The sequence below is a fragment of the Hesperophylax consimilis genome, chromosome 19 (genome assembly GCF_061612785.1).
Source record: "Hesperophylax consimilis isolate HC1 chromosome 19, BYU_Hcon_1.0, whole genome shotgun sequence".
Taxonomy (NCBI): Eukaryota; Metazoa; Arthropoda; class Insecta; order Trichoptera; family Limnephilidae; genus Hesperophylax; species Hesperophylax consimilis.
Window position 1 is genome coordinate 15,998,182 of NC_142854.1, and position 21,796 is coordinate 16,019,977.

Genomic DNA, 21,796 nt, shown 5'->3' on the forward strand with positions numbered 1-21,796 from the left:
TCGGTGAAAATCAGTAATAAATATTATCGTCTTTGGACACAAATGGACAGGCTACATACTACCGCAATAGAAAACATGACTTCCAAGTCCATCGTGTCGAATCACATTCCTGATAGAAGACGAGTATGTACGATGCGTCATTTCAGATCTCCTCTAAAACGACATCAAAAGACAGTGTGTCCGTGAATGTGTTAATAACTGTGCCCCCAAAATGGTTAACATGTGCGTTACGCATTTTTATTTCACATCTGATAATTCGTGCAAGTTATCCTACATTTAAAAAAAAAAAAATTTATGCAATTATCTCGCTAAGTGTTAAAAAATATAAATTCTGAATATTAAATTTTCTTAGAAAATAATGTAGAATTAGGAAATATCATTAATGTCTGAATAAAGTTTTATGTTGATGTGAAAAACGTTTACTTTGGTTATATATAGAGCTTTTTTCATCGCTTGCACCGACGTATCCATATGGATACAGCGGCAAAATCATAAAAACCATTTCGCTGAGCTATTCTGGGGAAACTAATTACGGAAGATTATAATAATATTACTATTTAGCTAATTTATATAGCGCCGTTTTCGTGAGAAATCACCTCAAGGGCGCTACTACACTATTACTATACTATACTTATATACTATTTTTATCAATATATGGACACATTATCTGATAAGTCGGTACAATTTACAGTCAGCTGCATTCTTTGGATCCATCTTTGTATTTTACAGTCAGCTGCATTCTTTGGAACCATCTTGGTATTTTACAGTCAGCTGCATTCTTTGGAACCATCTTGGTATTTTACAGTCAGCTGCATTCTTTGGAACCATCTTGGTATTTTAACCCCGCACAGGAGGACCCTGAGGAAAATAATTTCCCTCAGGGTCTATGTCATCTTTGGGGATACTGTGTGGAGGGTATTTTAAGGATAGGAAGGAGAGGAAGTTCTGGAAAGGGAAAAGGTATGAGGGGTGGATAGGAATCTAGGGATCAGTGTGTCCAGGAGTGACGGACAAACGATCTATCCCTGCGGCTGCGGCGCAAGGCGATGGGTCGAGAGATCAGTTGGAGAGGTCAAAGGTCTCCCCAAACCAGCCTCTCCCGATCTGGCACGCCATGCAGCTGGTGGAGAGGCGCATCCTGGACTGAGATGTTTGTTCACCTCCCAAATTGCCACATAAAACCATTTAAATAATCGCAATGCCCTTAATACACCTCTTAACAGAGTGTGAGTTTTTATTTGCATTACCTATTAAATATTAGTTACGGAATCCAACTCACCACTGTCTGCCAAGTCAGCGAAGTTGGGCATCTCCCGAGAAAGTTTCCTTAGCGCCAAGCTGACTAGTTCCTTGTTGGCCGGGTTCACCCAGCCCCGGTCTTGCAGGTGCGAACGCAGCTTGTCCGCCATCTCGGAAGCGTTCACCAACAGAAGGACGCTGGCCTCGACGTCGCCTTGGCAAGTGTTTCGAACCCCCTCTGAAAGTGCAAAAAATGGATTTGGATTTTGTATTATTGCAGTAAAACTCTCTCTCATAAGGTTTTCCCAGAGTACGGGAAAAAATCGGGATATCTTAGTTATATCCAATTAAGAGTTTTGAGAGTTAATCGTAGATGGCGGTGCTTGCACAGTTGGGAACAAATGGTTACGACTGCACCCGAACTGTGTAAATGCGGATGTGTAAGCGTTATGAACAATATAAAGAAAGGGACACTAACGGCCGTTGTTCCCAACATTTCGAACGATCAATCTCAGGGTCAGATCAGCCAAGTGATTTATTCAGTAACGTTCGATTCACCTGTTTCCAAACATCTTTACTGTTGATTATCTTAAGTTACCATGCCCACTTTCATAGACAATAAAATGACATCAAAGTTAAAACTTTCAATGCTAAATTAAAATTGAAGAATTAATTATTGTATTTATTATTAATGCATATATTTTTTTAAGTACTGTAATACGTAAACCAATATTTAATATTTAAGCGTATGAAATATGTTAAAAATAAAGTATTAGCTTGACTTTAATGTCACCGTGCCTTGGCCTCGCAAATATGTTTCACTCTGTTGACACTTTTTATAAGTAGTCATTTACTGAGGCAAGCTTAATCCAGTAGTTTGGCTTCCTTAAATTGGTTGATCACTCAGTTGTCACTTTTCCGTTGGAAAGAGCATAGTTGTGCGTTTGAGCAGTGTTGAGCCAAAATTTCGGCTCAGTAGTTGATCAGTAGGATTGGTAAGAACGGCCGTTAGATGTTATGCCTCAAACATTTTAACCTTTCCTCATCTGTGGTGTGTATTTAGTACACATTGCTTTTAATAACTCTATAATTATAATAAATTCTGGGTTCAGATTTTAGGTATTCCTCCATTATACATTTGTGCACTGAATAAAAAAATAATATTTTACGTAGTTTTAAAATTTAATTAAAAATCATAGATTTTTGTTAAAAATCGGGAACAAATACACCAATACAATCAACCGTGAGACACTGCTACGCGAAGAGTGTGCGAGGAAATGACACGCTATTGATGTCCCGCTTTAGTTCGCTATGTGGGAACATGAGAAATCCACACGTCCGCAGTTGTATTTTGATTTAGACCATTGATACCTAGACCACATAGCTGTGGTCGTAGCTGTGCAGTCCAGCGCCTGTTGTGCCAGCCGGCCATTAGTTGGTCGCGGACCGTCGTTAGAAGTGGACCCCTCGCACGTTTTTTTTAGCATTTGCCGATGGTTTTTTCATGTTTTCAGCAATTAAATTATAATTATTATCACTTTTGAAATAAAATATAATAAACATAAGCGATTAGCTATGAATATTCATATTTTTCCAATATGAAAACGCTTATTTAGAGATGTGTATTGACTACACAGCACGAGAACGCGTGGATATTTTTAGCACAGTAAGGGAAAGGTTAACTGTAATATTAGTTTACCTCCAAATTCCCAGGCTTTCATGATCGCCGGCACCGTCTCACTGACATCCATTATATTGTCAACCCTCAGTTTCATCAACTTGGCCTCCTGCAGCCCCCAGGGTAGTTGCTCCTCGTCCTCAGCATTCCTGGAAACAATCAATAAAACGTTGGTGAAGTCAAATACAAGAAACGCAAATAACTGACAATAATTTTTCGTCTATGTATTTATTTTTGACCCCAAACCCATATTTTCACCTATTTCTAACTTATTTATTAAAATATTATCTATTCTAAAAAAAAAAAATTGACTCCACCAAAGAAATTTTTATGCTGGTTAATAAAATAAAAACGGTGCCACACAAATCCATTTGTGTCGAATCTATCTTAACCTTTCCATTGCCATTAGGGGTACCCAAAATCTCTAAAACTACCATTCTCCATTTATAACACAGTTTACAGTTTTGGTATTTTTTGTAGTCCTATGAACACATAATAAAGAGAAACTAGAAACGGATTTATTCACTGTAAAATACATAGGTATCATTCCTTGCCACAAATATATTTTCTAAATTATTATATTCAATAATTAGTCGCCTGAAATATCCTTACAAATTGAAAATATCTCCCGAGGAAAAATAAAATAAGCAAAAATAATAAAAGGAAATAAGCCGGCGACAGTAGCATCAGGAACAAGCTGCATCAAAGTGTGGCGGACCTGTTGTCCAGCCATGTAGGTAGATTTCGTCTGTGGCATCACCCACGTGCCGGATTCACGGGTAATCCGTAAGTTGTCCTTCCAAGATGCAGGGAAGAACTTATAAATGCTCCAAGTCAAAATGCCCACGGCGATTACGGTCCAGAGGCAGAAATAATACCCAATCACCCGGATATTCTCCGATTACATCCCCGGCCGCGCATGTCAGAAAACATTCCCATCATCCACTCCACGCGTGGCGAACCCCACTCGCGTGAAAAATTATTAAACTTCTAAACTCGAAGCAAAAACCGAACATTTCGGTAATAAGCACAAATCCATGAAATACGTCTCGATCAGTTCATCAGGCCCCCAAAAATAATAATGACCCCCCCACCGGACCCGCACACTCGCCTTCGTCCGGCCGGGAAGTGACGCCCTCTTCAATTTTTAGTCACTTCCCGTTATTGCCAGTGTGAAAACAATAGACAAAACGAATCAAAACGATTTCACAGATTTGACAAGTTCTTACTAATTGCAAGTAAGAAAAATAAACCTATGTTATTTACATAACAAGTATATTATAGTCGATATTATTATGGTTTAAATTTGAACAGACCAAGGAGTCAGGCACAGGCCACCAAAACATAGTTTATCAACTTACTGGAGATGTTTGTCAATGAATTTGCTGGACAGCTCGAGGTTCTTCTGGTGAATGGCTGCTTGCACCAGGTGCAGTTCCGCCTGCCGCTGGACCCTGCAGAGGGATTTCATCATATGCTCCTTCTCTGCCTCGTCCCTCAACTGGGTCTTGATGGCGTGCTGCAGGTGGGCTGCGTACGATGATCTGCAAGTATAACAAGTTAACAGCTGTTTGCACCATGTGCAGGTGCATACCACTGGACCATGTAGAGGGACACGTCCTTTGGTGTAAAAGCTGGACCCAGCAGATATGAAAAGAATATAAGTTGAAAGATGATGATAAACAATACAGTTTGATCGTAGGTCAGCGACAGTCTGCACGCTTGGATACCATATCAACGTTTGTTTTATTATCTTTGAGAGGGGGGTCACATAAGCGGGTGGCGATAAGTATAAAAGGGTTCGTTAAGGGATCACCTGCAAGCCAGCCGGACATCCCACGCCAGAGTGTCGTCTTCCAATTGTGGCACGCAGACACGCCAAGTGGCGATGGCGTGATGGATGTCCTTTATAGCGCTATCGCCGGACTGGCGGCTACCGTCTCTCATGGCGGAGCGGGTACTCAGGAGGCGACGGCATTCTGCCACCTGAAACAGAAGTGTCAATTAAATGACGTGATTTTCTATATTGCTAATTTATTTATCAATAACATGTCATTAATATTCATCACGAAAATGGTTTTGGCAATAGGCTGGACAATTTAGAAGCTTTGAAAATAAATAAAAAAAGCTGTTCCAAAAGCAGCACTTCCTATGGACTGTCATTGCAAGATTTGTACTTGTCTCCAGCAATATCTTTTCACGGGTTTTATTCTTTAAAATTTGTTGGTAGCATATTTAAATTCAATAAATGCTGGTGTCCCACAGGGATCAGTTCTGTCTCCGACTTTGTTTTCGTTGCACACTGACATTTTATCGTGTGCACCAATTCATTGTTACGCAGATGACATTATGACAGCTTTTTATTTGACAAGCCCCCAAAGCGTACACAAACTCCTACAGCTCGGAGGGCTTTGAAGCAGAGAATGGACAGTTTCCTCTTACGTCTGATTACGTCTAAAAGGGATCGAAATGACAATCTGGTCTACTTCAACGGAAGCAATCTTTCCAATATGCCTTCCATTGATATGCTTTGTGTAACTCAAAGTAACCAGGCGCCAAGTAACTAAGATCTCAGGCACGGGTTCCAGATTAAATCAAGTTAGTTTCTCAGAAGCTGGGCATAATGTATGTACACTTGTACAAGGCTTGCAGATCCTTTAAAAGTACACAACTGCTAAACCTTTACAAATCGCAAAAACCTTGACTCTGCGCAGAAACTCCTAAACTCCTCCTTGATAGATTTTCATTTCTTACCAAACGTATTGCAATCTTTTGAGCACAGGCTTCGGGTGGGAATGATGTTCTTGTTTTATCGGTATTTCAATGGAAGATTCTCCGATGAGCTAGCGTCATTGATTTCTTGGGCACCGGTGCACAGTCGGGAAACACACCAAGCATACGTCCAACAAGAGCATCGCCAAAAATTGAATTTTTGAATCTTTCTAAATTGTCCAGTTCTTACCATGAGTAAGTTGTCCAGAATGGCGGATCTGGCCGTGTGGTCCGTGTTGGTCTCCGCAGCCCACAATTCTCGGATCCTTTGCAGCGAGGAGTCGCAGATGTCCGTCTCCGGCTGTCCCGTGGCCGCCCTCCAGAGGGACAGGTCCACCACCAGCGCAGAGAGGAGGAAACCACTTTTCTCAGGGGTGCCTTAGGATTGAGAGGAGATGAGAGATTATTGATTATATTTAAGTGAGTACTCTTTTTACCTAGTCACTGAATTATGAATGTTGTGCTATATTCACGTAGACTATCGACACATGGGTTAGATTATAATGGTTAATCTAGGCAAGTAAATTAAGGCTTTGTTCGCTGAACCAAAAAGATAGGTATTCGCCAATGTGACTTACGGAAGAGTTGGTTGTGACGTTCGATGATACGGTTCTTTTGGTAGCGCTCGTATGGTGGAGGAATTCACAGGCACTCGTATAAGATTGAGCTAATTATATCTCGGTTCTTTTATCGGTACGGTGTTTTTGTTAACTGTCATTATATGACGTTTTCACTACGGCGCCGGCGCGGGCAGCTAGATTCAACTCAAAGCAACACTGCGCAGATTCAAACTAGTAAAATTTGAAACCTAGCCTCCTGGCCGAGCGGAAAAAGCGTTTAAACAATTCAGCGTCACGAAACAAATGTACTTAGTTAGTTGTTACCCGGTTGTAACTTGACTTATTTCACTTTTAAAAATGGTATGCAAATGTAGGCCATATTGACATTTGTCTGTCAACAAATTCTAGAAACTTAATAAAATGGAAATAAAAATTTTCATTAGCATGGTAATGCCGAGTATCATCCAATTTTGGAATAAATTTTAGTTCATTTAAATGTGAAGATAAGCTCGCCTACCGAATACGACGTTTGAAAGGGCTGGATTCTTCCGTGTAGCTTTTTATTTTGATTTAATATCTAATAAAAGTTAACAAAACAAGTTAAAAAATTAACCCTTAGAGCAATTTTGTGAGATATTTCTCATAGACGAAACACCGGTAGAATCTTTTTGGGAGATATTTCTCCCAGACGAAACACCGGTAGAATCTTTTTGGGAGATATTTCTCCCAGACGAAATACCGGTAGAATCTTTTTGGGAGATATTTCTCCCAGACAAAACACCGGTAGAATCTTTTTGGGAGATATTTCTCGCAGCCTGACACGGACTCATAAAAGTCATACGATCTCATTTTGTATTACGGTGAGATATATGATTTAAACAGTGTTAGAAAGAGAAAACATAACACTTTGTATTACAGTTTACATAATAAAAACCATCGGTAAGTGACTCTAAAAACTTTATCTATGTTTGCTTTCAAAATTTTAATACTTTTAATTAATATGTTGATTTTTAATACTAATGAAAGAATCTTTCATCTGCTTTCAAAAACAGTATTTTATTTTGAAATACGTTCAAGAACAGGAAATTTATCTGGAATCGAATGTAATGCGAAAATATTTCCAGCGCGATCTGCATTTTGACAGTTAGCTTGAGATATACATTGCAAAATGTAGAGGCTTTCGAACAGGGGTTAAAGTGCCTTAGAATATGATGAGAAAATATCTCATTTCAGAAAGTAACACTAATTTCTGAACACTTTTTTATGTTGATGTGAAAAATATTCACATGGACCATAGAGTATTTTATAAAGTTAAATTATTTTTCCTTTAAACCTCCTCTACATTCTTGAAAGACTGTCAAATATCAATTTGCTAGTAAGATATTGAAAATTACCCATCCACAAGTCCACGAAGTTATTAAACTCATCGATACTATGTTTCAGACCCTCTTTCGTGTCCCTCGGTAATTTGGTAAAACCTCGCACTGTCGTCACTTGCGCCAGTCTCTGCACGTTGGCCGCAAATGCGTAGCGAAGCAGATTATCTCTGTTCCACTCTGTCTGCCAAAGTAGGTCGTAGTTGAAGCGGGACGGGAGACAGATGCTGCCAACGGTGGACATTTCCTCGTCGGTCGAGGGGGAGAGGTGGTCGTTCAGTTGTTGGAGAAGCTCTTCCCAATCCGAGAGGCGGGCGTAACAATTGAAGTATCCTGAAAATATAGTCTTCTTCATAGACATTCAAAGTGATAGACCAGTTAATCAAGGAAAGGGTAACAAGGCAAGTTGCGCAGAGCGGGAAGGCGGCGTAACAGTCCATTTCTTTGATTTGTAAATAAATTAATCTGGCAGTATACATGCAACTCGTATTGTAATAATCACTATTTAGACCTCCAAAACAAAATCTTGTTACGAATTACTAGTCCTTTTTACAATGGCGCGCAAGTTGCTGGCTGCGTAAAAAACTTAACTACATTCAAATCCTAAATCGGGTAAACAAAAGTTCAGGTTTAGTTAGACACTTTCAAAAATGTGTTTACCAAGCGGTTTGGTTAAAAACCAACATTTAGATCCTGCGCAGAAAAGTCCCACAATGGGACTGTGCCGCTAACTTTTCTGCGCAGGGTCTGGTTATTTAAATGTGCGCTCTTCGCCGGTCAACTTACAAGATAAACTGGTAGTTTATTCAAAGCACTAACGAACCTTCCTATTGCCAAAAATATGGTAACGTGGTTTGCCTCCATCTCACCCAAACGATAACCTTGTTATATTGGGTTTATCACGGCGGCTGTCCAAGTTTAAGAGCTAATACGTTTAGTCGCTAACTTGATTAAGCTTCTACCAGTTCCAAAAGATGTCAGTAATGTTCCTCTCGAATATTCAACAAATGTTTTGTACTCCGTGTTAGTATACAGGGGCTGAGGGCCCAATGGAGTCGAACCAAAGGGGAGGTTAGGATAGCTCATGGTAGATAGAGGTGAGATTCTTTGTTCATCAGGGCGTAGGAAACTCTTCGTTCGCTTCACCGTCCTCAACGGTCGGTCACATGGGGAAAGGTCACTTCAATTATCACAAACAAAACATGTAGGACAAAGGTTTATTACAGTAGAATTACACGGGAGGCACATCTTAACTATAAAGCACACATTATCGAATTCTCTCTCTCTCTACAGGGTGAATTGGTAACTAGTTGAATTTACGAATTGAACAAAAGTGAAAGGGGGAATAGTTCAGAGTTGCTTACAGGTAAGCCAAGTCATGCTGTAGATTCGTGGTAGATAGAGGTGCACACGCGATTTTAGTGGTAGTATAACTCCAAAGAGCCGAATATATCGGAAATGATTCATGATTAAAATGGTATGGCAGTATATCGTTTACACAATAATAGAGATTGTTTTATGACGCGGTTTGATCGCGTGGATTTGCGAGTTCCGGTAAAGATTACGGCACGCTCGAGTGAGCGAGGATTCTCCCGACCGCAGGCCACAGTGTATCGGCCCAATGTTGGATATTGACTGGCGGGCGGGCACGGAGCGACCGGGCGCTTGACCATCTGTTTTGCGTAACTTTGTGCGGGGTGGGAGAATTATGTATCGCTCCAGGGTGCCCGTAGTTTAATGCGTATAGGGTGACCGTGCTTCATAACATCCGATATACTGGACTAGGAGTAAAACCACAAATTATTTTGGGTTCCGTGCACAATTCGCTTTTTGTCCCTTACTGTTTTTTTAAATTTGAGGACTAAGAACTTCGAGGAAAAAGACTTACCTTCCGTGCAATGAAGTTTTTCCGCTTGCCCCAAGTTTTCATTCAAAGTATGACGGCCGTATAAATCCAACAGGGCTTTCCATTTTCCATCGGACTTCAGAGATCTGATCTCAGTTGTCAGACTGATGGGCAACTGTACAGCATCCTCATAGCTGATTTCTATCCTGCGCCTGGAAAGGATATTTTATAAATTTCACGTTTACAAAAAGCAGTTACTTCGAGACTTGCTTTTATTAGACTAAATTAAAAACACAGTTAAGAATAAAGGAAGGGTATCTTTGGAAACTCTCGTCCATTGATTTAGATACAAAAAAACTCTGGGAAGGTCTTACCGATAGTATACAGTAGACAAAAGGAATGATTTGAAGAAAGATCAACGACTGTTAAAGCAATACATATTTTAATATACGAAGGTGGTCTGAAAAATTTCCGACCTAACAATGAAACAAGAATTTTTTTCTCAAGTTTTTTATTTATTTTTCTACATAGTCTCCTTGTAACTCTACACACTTCTCCCAGCGATGCTCCCATCTTTCCAACCCATCCAAATAGTACAAAGCTGATTGCCTCCTCATTTGACAAAAATCTCTATCCTCCGAGTGCAGTTTTAGGGAACAAAAAGAAGTCACTTGGGGCTAGATCTGGTGAGTAAGGCGGATGGTCAAGCAGTTCAAAGCGTAATTCGTGGATTTTTGCCATGGCAACCGCTGAGGTGTGAGACGGCGCGTTGTCTTGGTGAAACAGGATTTTTTTTTCTGCAAATGTGGCCGTTTTTCCGCAATTTCTGCCTTCAGCTTGTTAAGGTGAAACGTAAGCGGCAATTTTCATACAAACTGTTTCTTTGCCCCATTCGAAATCTACAGATAATATTTTATTTATTTTAGTACTGAAAAATAACACTAATAATGATTTTTGCGCGAACGCAAATTTTACTGTTATATTACTTATAATAACCGAGTAATTACATTAACAAAAGTCATTATTTTTCATCTAATTACTGTAAGTGTTAGTGACACAAGTAGATAAAAACGCTACTCTAGCCTGTCCGTACACTAGAAGAGATATACTTCTGTGGGAGCAGTTCCGATATATATTTCACAAGAACGTTTGCAACACATTCCTACGGTTTTAAAGTACCTAGTTAGATGCATTTGTAGTAAAAATGTCAAGTTGCATGGAATGGTTTTTTATGCTGATAGAATAATGTTTTCGCTTTTTTATAAATGTTCCAGTATTACTGAGCGCACGGAATATTTGCGACGGAGGCTTACAGTAAAAGGGCTAAATTAACTGTCTTACGATAACAAGGACGACTTTAATAATTTAGAACTTTCTTGAATCTGTAAAAATTACTATAGATAAACTCGCCTAGTTATTTTGATGTACTAAACAATAAAATGCATAGATCGAGCTACGTAGGTACCTATATACTCTAGCATAACATTATCTGTCTGCCACTTGCCACGGGTTTGAGATGTTATAAAAAACTATCGAAAAAGTGTAAACAATTGAAGTGACCTTTTTTTGTGCCAAAAAGAAATCAACAAAAACAACGATTTTGTATAGCGCATTTTTGTTTTCCCATAACAATGAGGCGTGCACTTTATAAAAATCACAGGTATTCGGGGAAAAGAGTAAATCCTAGATTGAGTGTAAACGCACTGAAACGGCACCATGGCGAATTATACAGGTATATATGCTAGTTTACTGCCCAAGTCAGGCGCCTCTAAAGAAGTTTTACTTCTTTAGAGGCGCCTATGCGAAAAAAACTATGAGAGGTGGTACATTATTTTGAATGAGAAACAACTTCCGTATAAGAAAAAAATACTGTTGACGATTTTTCTAGATGCGATAGGTACCGATAGGTAAGTCAATATTTTTTTAAATTTTACACGCTGAAAAAGGTAATTCCAAAGTTTAAAAAACTCCAGCTTTTTCGTTGAAAAAGTTATAAATCACCAGTAAAAAATATATACGTTATCGGTGACCATGTAAAACGGACTTCTCTCGATTTCCCGAAGTTTGTAGGATTGTACCTTAGAGTGATAATATTCTTATTACGCTATGGATTGTACATGGCCATAGTAAGTCGTGCAAGCGGCCTTTAAAAAAAAGGTCCAGTTAAGGCCAGCAACGCGCCATATGCTTTGTTACCTAGCCAGCGCTTTTTATAAAAAATTCAATCTCCCCAAGCGACGATTTAAATTACTGAATTCAACAATACTTTTATCATCCTTCTCTTTTAGACTTGAGCGTTTTACCGTAGAAATTTTGAAATGCACGATTTTTTACAAATATCTTTTGGTTTGGTATTAAAATTCTTCCGCGGCAAATGTTTTCTGTGCGTGTTGGTTTTATAATAAAATTGTGTGTTTTTCTGCCGTTCTGTAAAATTATAAAAGTATTTAAATTTAAGCAGATTAATATATTTTATGTGCATGCGCGAACCAATAACTTACCTCAATATTAAAAAGCATAACGCGTTAAAAGAGTTTATATTGACAATATTGAAAATAACGCCATCTATCGGTGTAAAGTTTCTAAATATATTTTAAGAAAAACCTTAAGTAATGATGCATAGTATGCTCCATAAATCCATGACTATCCCAAAAAACAGTCGCCATCACTATCCCAGCCGAGAAAACAGTTTTTGCTATTTTTGGAGCCGGTTCCCCCGTTGCAGTCCTCTGTTTTGACTGTATTTTTGTTTCGGGCGCATAATGGTGTATCCAAGTTTCATCTACAGTAATTAATCAGCCCCAAAACTCGTATTTATTGCGCCCAAACTGCGCCAACAGAGTGTTGGAAATGTTCATTCGATCACGTTTTTGGTCGAACATGAGCAAACGCGGCACCCAACGCGCGGACAGCTCTCTCATGTCTAAATCTTGATTTAATATATGACAGACACGTTTTTTGGACATTTTCGTAACCTCTGCTATCTCTCTCACTTTAATTCGGCGGTCGTCTAACACCATTTGGTGAAGTTTAGCAATGTTATCGTCAGTAGTTGCACTTTTTGGACGTTCCGAGCGTTCATCGTGTCCCAAGCTCTTACGGCCTCGTTTAAATTCAGCTGCCCAAAATTTCACTGTGGTAAATGATGGTGCAGAGTCCCCATACACAGAGTCCAACTCATCTTTGATTTGCGTTGGCGTTTCATTTTCACAAAAACACACACATCGACTCACTCAAACGACTGTCAACTAAAAACTGCGCGTCCAAAATGACCGAAACTTTGGTGAGTAACTGTCAAAAGATGCACAACTACATTCACTAGCTTTTATTGACGAGTACCGCCATCTTTGCGTTGAGATCGGAAACTTTTCAGACCACCCTCGTATGTATTACTCTTAGGACGGGTTGTTTCAGAGAATTTGAACAATTCTTCAAATTTCAAAGTTAATTTATAAGTTCTGTGAAAGATTTTTTCAATTTCATTTATTATTTCAGTTCTGTCAAGCAACTAGCCTATAATGATATAATAACAGAACTTGAATAGGACTTTCACAGAACCCGAAAATAAACGTTTAAATCTGATGAATTGTTAAAATTTTGCTGTGCAGATAGAGAAATAATAACGCATGTTTATTTTACCACTCATTATTGTTGTTTTACAACATTTCGGTTAGTCAAGATTATCCTCAAACTACCAATCACAAGCAGCTCGGATGAAATCTTTAGGAAAATCTGTGTTATGGACATTAGGCAACTTTATGCCAAAAACATACTAGCATACCTCTTCAAACACAAAACTACTTTTGACAATGTCCAAACTGCTCGTGATACTAGAACCAAAGGACATAATCTCTTACAAATCCTTTTCGCTAAAGCAACTTTTGGCCAGAGAAATTTTAGATATTTTGCAACAAGGCTATATAATGCTCTCCCACTAGCCATTAAACGGAATGAATTTTTTTCGAAATATAAAACAGACATCAAGTCTTGGATCATCAGCCAAGACAGATCCAAGATCAAAAATTTTATAAAAATCCCTTCATAAGTATGTACTAGATGCTGATTAACCAATTTATCATTTATTATTATTATTTATTATTTTTTATCATTTTCACTTTGTCATTTATGTTATGAAATATTATTTGTATCAAATAATATGTAAACATTAATTTAAGTACTCAATACGTCTGTCTCAACACAGGTTTATCCTAGTGAGACAGACATCGAAAAAAAAAAGAAACCTGTAAAAAAACTTTATTGTTAAAATAAAGTCCTCTGTGTATTCTAGCAACTGACGTATGTGTTTCTGTTCGTTTGGTTCCGACACATTATTTGTTTGAATAAGTTTACAAAATGGTGTCTTCTCGCCGGCCTAAACACTTGCCCGGTTTTTGGAGTGGCGGATTAGTGAGAGAGAACTGTACCTCTTCTTCTCCGGTGGAGCGAGATCTCCTTGGTCCAGCGCGATGGCCATCTCTTCCAGCAGCAGACGTCCCAGCCACTGGGCGCCGGATGTCTTAGCCACAAGGCTGAACAGCGTCCGCCAGCTGTCGCCGTTCAGGCCACACTCCCTCAAGCACAGCCGGCACAGCTGCAGCAGGGCCACTCCCAGGGTGGGGTTTAGCCGTCCACGTCCCAGGCGCGATAGCAGAGCCGACGCTGCTGATTGTTTGAAGTCCTCGTTCTGGGAGCGCTCAATCAGGGAACGGAATATGATGAAGAACAGGTCTTTTGCGAAGAGAGAGTCCCGCTGAAATGTTAAAAACTCATTGAAAGGCTACACAAGAGTTGAACTAATCATCATCGTTATTCTGACACGACTCGAATATTTGATTTAATCGATCTTGCCATGTCTTCCTCAAACTTTGTCTGGTGTCCCAAACTTATTCTACCATTCACTAGTAACTGGATGGCCTTAGCGGTCGAGTAGTTAAGATCTTCGACTATGAATCCAGAGATAGCGGGTTCAAATCACAATGTGGTGCAAATAAATATAATTTAATTACAAATAATAATAATAATAAATGTTATTTCACATTTAACTAAAATAAAAATAGATAATGTTAGATACTAATGAATGAAAAAATTAATGAACCACTCGGCCTTTTGCTTTCAATTAAAAATAATAATATACTATATGTAGTATATTTGTGGCTTGTTCTAGAGTGGTAGATACTCTCAGTCCTGGTGTAAGATTACCATTCGGAATCGAAACGTTGCTTGAAATCGTCAACAAACAATACCCTGAACATACCGATAACATACACCACACACGGACAAAGACACTTCCAGTATAACGCTACAAAACTTTTTAATTGTATGCCCACCACTCTGAAACTACTACTAATGGGAAATACATACACAAACATTCACAAAGAACTGATCACAGCCTGGATCAAAAAACAAGATATCCACTTTATACAAAACATTATAACACCAAACCAAACATAATCATGGATGCATGTGAATGTATGTATGTATGTGTATACATGGGTATATATGTGCATATAAATAAATATTTTTTTCCTTTTTCTTTAAATAACAATCTACAATTATTAACCATTAAAAAAAAAAAAAATGAAAATCCCAACTTACACTTATATAAGAAAATTTAACCAATACACATAAATACATGTACCATTTAATCATAACCACGTAAACACCTCAGCACAGGTTCTCCCAGTGAGGTGTTCACAAAACATATAACTATACCTACTCAAACCTACCTCACACCCAGCATAAAACACCATATTAACAACAGTTCTAAATTTATGTATTATATACAAATGTAAATATTTGGTAGACACTGTAATGTATGTATAGAAATAAATAAATAAATGGTTTTATCCGTGTTTCATGATCAGATACTTTCCAACCTTCATCTTACCCATCTCCTTTCTTTCCTCACTCCATTCAGCCTGACAATAAACCCGAATCGAGGATGCCGCGGTCCCACTAGCTCTGGAGAGTGGGGAGCAGTTGGGACTCTTGTGCCGTACTCACATCAAGAAAATGAAAATAAAAACCTGTACCAATGTTTACATTCAGGTGGTTATGATAAATAGATATTACAAATAAATGAGTATAAAAGAAAACTCACAGTTGCCAGTCCCAAGAGTGGAGCCAGCACATCATCCAGTCCAATTTGGATGTCCGGGTAGTCACCATCTCGGAAAGTCCGGAATATCTGAGCCGGCTTCTCAGTCAGGCGCTTCTTTGCCAGGGAACTCTTCTTCGAAGCAGCTAGAAGAGATCTCATTTCTTTATTGATAATACAACCTATCCAAAATCAGTCTGTCTTTAGGACGGTCTGTCAAATTTGTTTCCAATGGCAGGTTATATATGAAGCTCGAAGCAGATGGCGCTAGAGTGGTCGGTGGTTATTTGCATGACATGACAGTTATGTAATACGGTTAACCCGTCGTATCCCGGAATCGCATATGTGAGTGCGGCACATTATCTACGAATTTAAAAAAAAAAAAAAAAAATTATGTGCGATTTTGACCCTTATGTACTGGGTGGCGCAGATGGATTGGGTGGTTTTAAAATACTTGTCAAACTGTCAATTTTAAAGTTATTGGATTGAAATAAAGTGCAAAACGTGTAGTTATAATGGAAATTTATTAACAAATAATTGGAAAAGTTAGTTTTTAAAAATTACATCCATCAAATGCTCTCCTTCTCGAGCGACGCATTCTTGGAGTCGGTCCTTAACGTTCCGCATTGCCCGCTCAAGCACATCACCAGGAATTAATGTGATTTCGTTGTGAATTGCTGCCTTCAACTCCTGAATGGTCCGGGGTTTGTTCATGTACACCCTTGCTTTTAAATAGCCCCACAAGAAGAAGTCACATACCGTGAGGTCCGGTGAGCGAGGGGGCCAATGGAGATCTCCATTACGGGAAATCAAACGGCCAGGGAAAAGAGCGCGCACAGCTTGCATTGATATCCTAGCGGTATGTGCAGTTGCCCCGTCTTGTTGGAACCACACGTAATTGTTCTCTTCAAGTTGTGGGAGAAGAAATTCTTCAATCATGTTCACATAACGCTGCGAATTAACAGTAACCGCCTGCTCCCTTTTATTTTCAAAAAAGTAAGGCCCAATTATCCCTACCTTAGAAACCCCACACCAAACCGTCACTTTGTGACTATGGAGAGGCCGTTGGTGTAGGTCTCTTGGGTTAGTGTCGGCCCAGTAACGGAAATTTTGCTTGTTGACGTAGCCGTTAATGTGAAAGTGAGCCTCGTCAGACATCATGATAATCAGGTTTTCATCTTCCAATAACTCCAACATCCGTTGGCTAGATTGAAGCCTTTGAAGATGGTCTGTTGGAAGAATCTTCTGGACCACCATGATTTTATAGGGGTGGAATTTCAGTTCTTTGTTAAGAATCCTTTGAAGGCTTCGACGTGACATTCCAAGAGCTTGAGCACGATGTCTCGTTGATCGACGTGGGCTCGTAATGACATCGCGTCTCACACGCTCCACGTTATCAGGCGTTCTTATTTTTCGAGGTCCAGACGTCCATTTTGGAGCACATGAACCAGTAGTGCGGAAATTATGCACCCAACTCAATATCGTATCTCGCTTAGGAACACTACCTCGAGGTGGGATGTTGAAACGCCGGCGAAAGGCACGCGTCACAGCAACAATTGACTCGTTATTGCGTATAAACTCTTCCACTGCGAAAACACGATGCTCAACGGACCACGTAGCCATCGCGATTGACTGCCAGTCTGCAACTGAAACTTCCCGTCCCCCCCCCACCACAGCACGAAGACCGCCGAACACCTGGCTCCCCCACTCCAGACGTACAGTCCACTTCAAAACCACCCGATACCCGGAATTCAGGAGTTGAAGGCGGCAATTCACAACGATGTGCTTGAGCGGGCAATGCGGAACGTTAAGGACCGACTCCAAGAATGCGTCGCTCGAGAAGGAGGGCATTTGATGGATGTAATTTTTAAAAACTAGCTTTACCAATTGTTTGTTAATAAACTTCCATTGTAACCACACGTTTTGCACTTTATTTCAATCCAATACCTTTAAAATTGACAGTTTGACAATTATTTTAAAACCACCCGATCCATCTGCGCCACCTGGTATAAAGAATTTGTATGAAGAACAAGGTCACAATCGCTTGGGCTATTTTCGTTCTTTACGCAGCAAATAGCGGAAGAATTTTTATCATATACTTATATAATGCGACACAAAAAAAATTTAAGTGGACACTTGACGTTTGATTTTGGAATTTGAGCTTTTGGAAATTGAGCTTGGAATTTCCTGGCACACCACAGGTTAAGTGCAGAATTCACACATAGATTTGCTCAGCGGATCGGCTATATCTAGAGAAAAAAACTATTTATTGAAAACCAATCTGAGGAAATTTCAAAATAATCTAGGGAAATTACTGGAATCTTTGAAATTCTCTAAAACAGGGATTCCAAATTAGTTTCCACAGCATCCTGCGAAGTTAATTCATTCCAATGCGAGCTCGCTCCTTAAAGCGAGGGTAGCCGACAACGTGCCGGTAGATGGCACACGTCGAGGCCTTTTCCATCGAGGGGGCCCACAAATAAGGCATTTTCATGAACGACTCAGTTTCAGGGCGCATCCGCGTGATTATTAAATAAGTACTCCATCATCTCCAGCGGCAGATGTCTTTCGATTGGCAAGGAAAAGCAAAACTCCCGACGTCACTCAGCACACTTTAACCTTTTGAACGCGTTAATTTGCTCCGTTTTATCTATACCCGTACGCGGTACATATTTTCAAATACCTATGCACGCAATTAAATGTCAAATTATAGCATTCTGGCATGATTTATTTGACTATATAGACAGAACAGATTATTCTCCAACACTCTTAGATGTTTATAAAAACAACAACATAAAATTTCATACAAAGACGTACCGTATCTTTTGAATGTGGTCCCGCCATTCACTCGGCGTGTGTGTACTTAGGTGATAGACACAAGTGGGACACCATGATCACTTATCATTTTTAGTTATGAAAAGTTGTGAATGACATACTAGTACTAACGCCATCCGTTGACAAAAATGTGACTTTATGTTGAAAAATAAAGAGGCGCACTTGATTATCGATCTTTTTTTATAAAATACAATTTTATTTTTGAGAAATTCTTATAGATGTCAGCATCGTGATAGTTCTACGAATGTCCAAGTGAGCAAGAAATACATTTATGACGAAAGAGCGCTGGAATATCGGCCGTCAAAGTTTCCGTATCAACTGTTGATACAGCCGCCTGTGAGTATAGACTTTTTGCCGTAACAACAGTTGATACGGCCGCGTGCAAAGAGTTAAATTAAAACCGAAAAGAGAGTACTCATTTTGAAAACTCAAATTATCATTCTCAATTATCAAACTCAATTATGGCACGCGGTAAAATCATCCTTAACAACAAGTCAATAAGTTAAATTAAGTGACATAATCGAATAGTCGTCGCTCCCCAAACGGCGAGAATTCAAAACGTGACGTCTCTGGCGGAAACGGTGCCAAAATTCCCAAAAAATGTTGCCAGTCAAATTCAAGCTTGTGAATTTATTCATTCACTGGCCAGGTAAAGTCAGGAAAAATAATTATTTTCGACAATAGGAATTATTTTCGCGACATTGGGAACCAGCGCTCCTAACCTGAACCTAAAATTAACCCCATCCTATGATACAAACATATTCAGGGAGAATTCAGTACTTGAGCATCTTATATAAACTCATTTTGAAATCTAGAGAAATTTCTCAGCAGGAAAACTGACTGCGAATGAGGTTATGCTAGGCGAGCTGATCGGTTGAATACATCCACGCACGGATCGGAACGTGACAGACAGCGGACTGACGGGAAGTGCCGATCTATCTGACGCAGGAATACACGGGCAGACAAAGCAGATAAAATGGATTATACGTATGTGGTGGGTGTCAAGGAGTTGAAAAATGAATTGAGAAAAATGATTTATAACCTCAACATATTTATTGAAAACCATCTGACTACACTTGCACTAACGGCAGACGCCAGAATTCCAGATTACATCATGGTAGTTGTTACTTAAGCCTGTAAGTAATTAATTAGTATGAATATTGTTACAAACCTATTCCAGAGAACTTAAGTTTAATTGCATTCTTGTCAGATATAAGTTTCCTCCTTAGTTTCTCTTCTAATCCTCCAGATGCCCTTGAACTGTTACTGCCGTTGGAGTTCATTATTCTGGAAAAAAAAATTGTGCAAAGAATATTAAAAAAAAAGTGAAAGCGCAAAATCGGTCTGATAAACTTTGCTGTCAATGTTTATTATCAGACAGCCTTGATTCTCATTGCCTCGCAAAACCTGGTCCGCCATCAATAGGTTAAGGTGCTCCCATAGCCGCTGTGCCCACATGATGCACAGATGGGGCCTTAAAGAGTCGGCGATGTGTGAATGTGGTGCGATGCAGACCACCAAACATGTGGTCAACGAATGCCCGCTCCATTCATTCCCCGGCGGGATTGTTGAGGTCCACATGGCAACGCCTGAGGCCCTAGACTGGCTCGCAGACCTAGATGTCCCCCCTGACCTCCCCACCATACGAAAGAAGAATTATCAAAAGACTTTGAAATTTGATGAATTGTTCAAATTCTGTGATACAGCCCATCCTTAGAGCTGGTATAGCAGTATAATTTAAAATGGTTTTCTGGGTTTAATTTTACACACTTGCCCTTGTTGGTAACTAGCATTGTTATATACCTTATATCTTTACTTTTGATACCTACCTATAAAATTATTTTTGTCCACCTACCTAATTCCTACCTCCTTACGCTGACTACAATGACAAGTTCAGTTGAAATTCAAAAGTCAACTTATCGACACCAAACTGTGTACGATTTCGGAGCCCCCCTCACATTTTACGACCGTGTCGAATCGAAAAAAGCCATTTAGCTCGCGAGTTTGTGGTTGTGAAAAGCGAACTGAAATGAACCAGAGCAATTATAAAAGCAGAAGAAGAAAAATCTAGGTAAGTCGGCATTCCAGATTTCCTCTCCTCTTCTATCCGCTGTGCGACGGTGCCTTGAGTAGCCCTGATGATGGACACTGTAACGCTGTCCGAAACGTTGGCTAAAGAAGGAGGTTGTTTTATCTGACTAGATAATGTGTCTATTTATCTATCGGAGTTTTCCCAGGATAGCTAGTTATATTCAGAGAAATGTTTTTGTTTCTCTCGTTAACGTTATGATATAACAAAGAAATATGAAAATATTTAGAGCTGAATAAGCGTTCTTCGAATTGGACATTTGACATGGAATATCCAATGCGCTTTTTCACAGATAAAAAACCAATGTTTGCAAGTGATGAAACGACAAGCTACAAATAGAAAAGAATAATAGGAACATGCATTATTTTCTTGCCAAGCGATTAATATTTAAATTACTATGCTAGGAGCATTTTTTTAAGTTCAAAATACCGTAAAATCGAGGTAAGTGTGGTGGGTTCCTAGCATATCCACGAGGGTCAAGTCGTTACAACTGATTATATTACTGAACAGTATAATTACCCTTGCGGCAGAGGCTTATAGGTTTTCCTGTGCAGAAGCTGAGGTTCTAACGAGAAGAGAAGGGAACTGTCGGACCCGAGGCTGAAACCCTCACCACTCGAGGCACTCCTCTCAGGGTACTTTGTTCTAGATAAATTTCTGAAACTGAATTAAAAAAAAATTATTAGAAAGACTTTTGAAGCTTATACACATACATCAATGTAATATTTAATATATATTATAAAAATAAGTGTACAATGTGTGTGCCGCTAAAAGTCAGAAACAAGTCCCGGTACGATGAAGGGAGTTATACGGTGTGGTAGCCCTCTATCCCCCATCCATGAAGAAGGTTCCTGTTTTTACCTGAAGGGTTGCTTTTGAAGTTACAGGGTTTTCCAATAAGAGGTGTTATCTTGAAATCTAATCTGCTATCGAGAGATGATTAATATTTTTTTATGGCCGGAATTGGATGGTATTGATCTGAACAACGTTTACTTTCAACAAGACGGCGCTACGTGCCACACAAGCAACGAAACCATTGATCTTTTACGGGAAAAGTTTGCGGACCGTGTTATCTCTCGAAGAGGTGATCACAATTGGCCACCGAGATCTTGTGATTTAACACCTTGCGACTTCTGCCTTTGGAGCCACGTGAAAGAGAAGGTCTACGCCAACAGCCCAGCGTCGATTCAAGACCTCAAAGATGGAATTCGTGAGGCTATCGAGGATATAAGGCAGCCACTTTGCGATTTAGTTATGAAAAATTTCATGAAAAGGATATGGTCCTGTAGGCGTGGTCGTGGTGG

The 21,796-nt window shown here is 39.4% G+C and overlaps 1 protein-coding gene across 1 annotated transcript in view; it reads right to left on the reverse strand.

The window, feature by feature from the left end:
* Positions 1-21,796, reverse strand: part of LOC149414896 (DNA-dependent protein kinase catalytic subunit-like) — a 124,894-nt gene that overhangs the window by 29,583 nt on the left and 73,515 nt on the right. The window contains exons 32-42 of the mRNA XM_089643484.1: positions 21,012-21,155; positions 19,575-19,690; positions 15,572-15,714; positions 13,896-14,221; positions 9,514-9,683; positions 7,644-7,958; positions 5,880-6,067; positions 4,734-4,903; positions 4,279-4,461; positions 2,939-3,066; positions 1,280-1,477 (exon numbers count right to left, since the gene is read on the reverse strand). Coding sequence (XP_089499610.1) covers positions 1,280-1,477; positions 2,939-3,066; positions 4,279-4,461; positions 4,734-4,903; positions 5,880-6,067; positions 7,644-7,958; positions 9,514-9,683; positions 13,896-14,221; positions 15,572-15,714; positions 19,575-19,690; positions 21,012-21,155 — 2,081 coding nt within the window. The remainder of the gene's footprint in view (positions 1-1,279; positions 1,478-2,938; positions 3,067-4,278; positions 4,462-4,733; positions 4,904-5,879; positions 6,068-7,643; positions 7,959-9,513; positions 9,684-13,895; positions 14,222-15,571; positions 15,715-19,574; positions 19,691-21,011; positions 21,156-21,796) is intronic.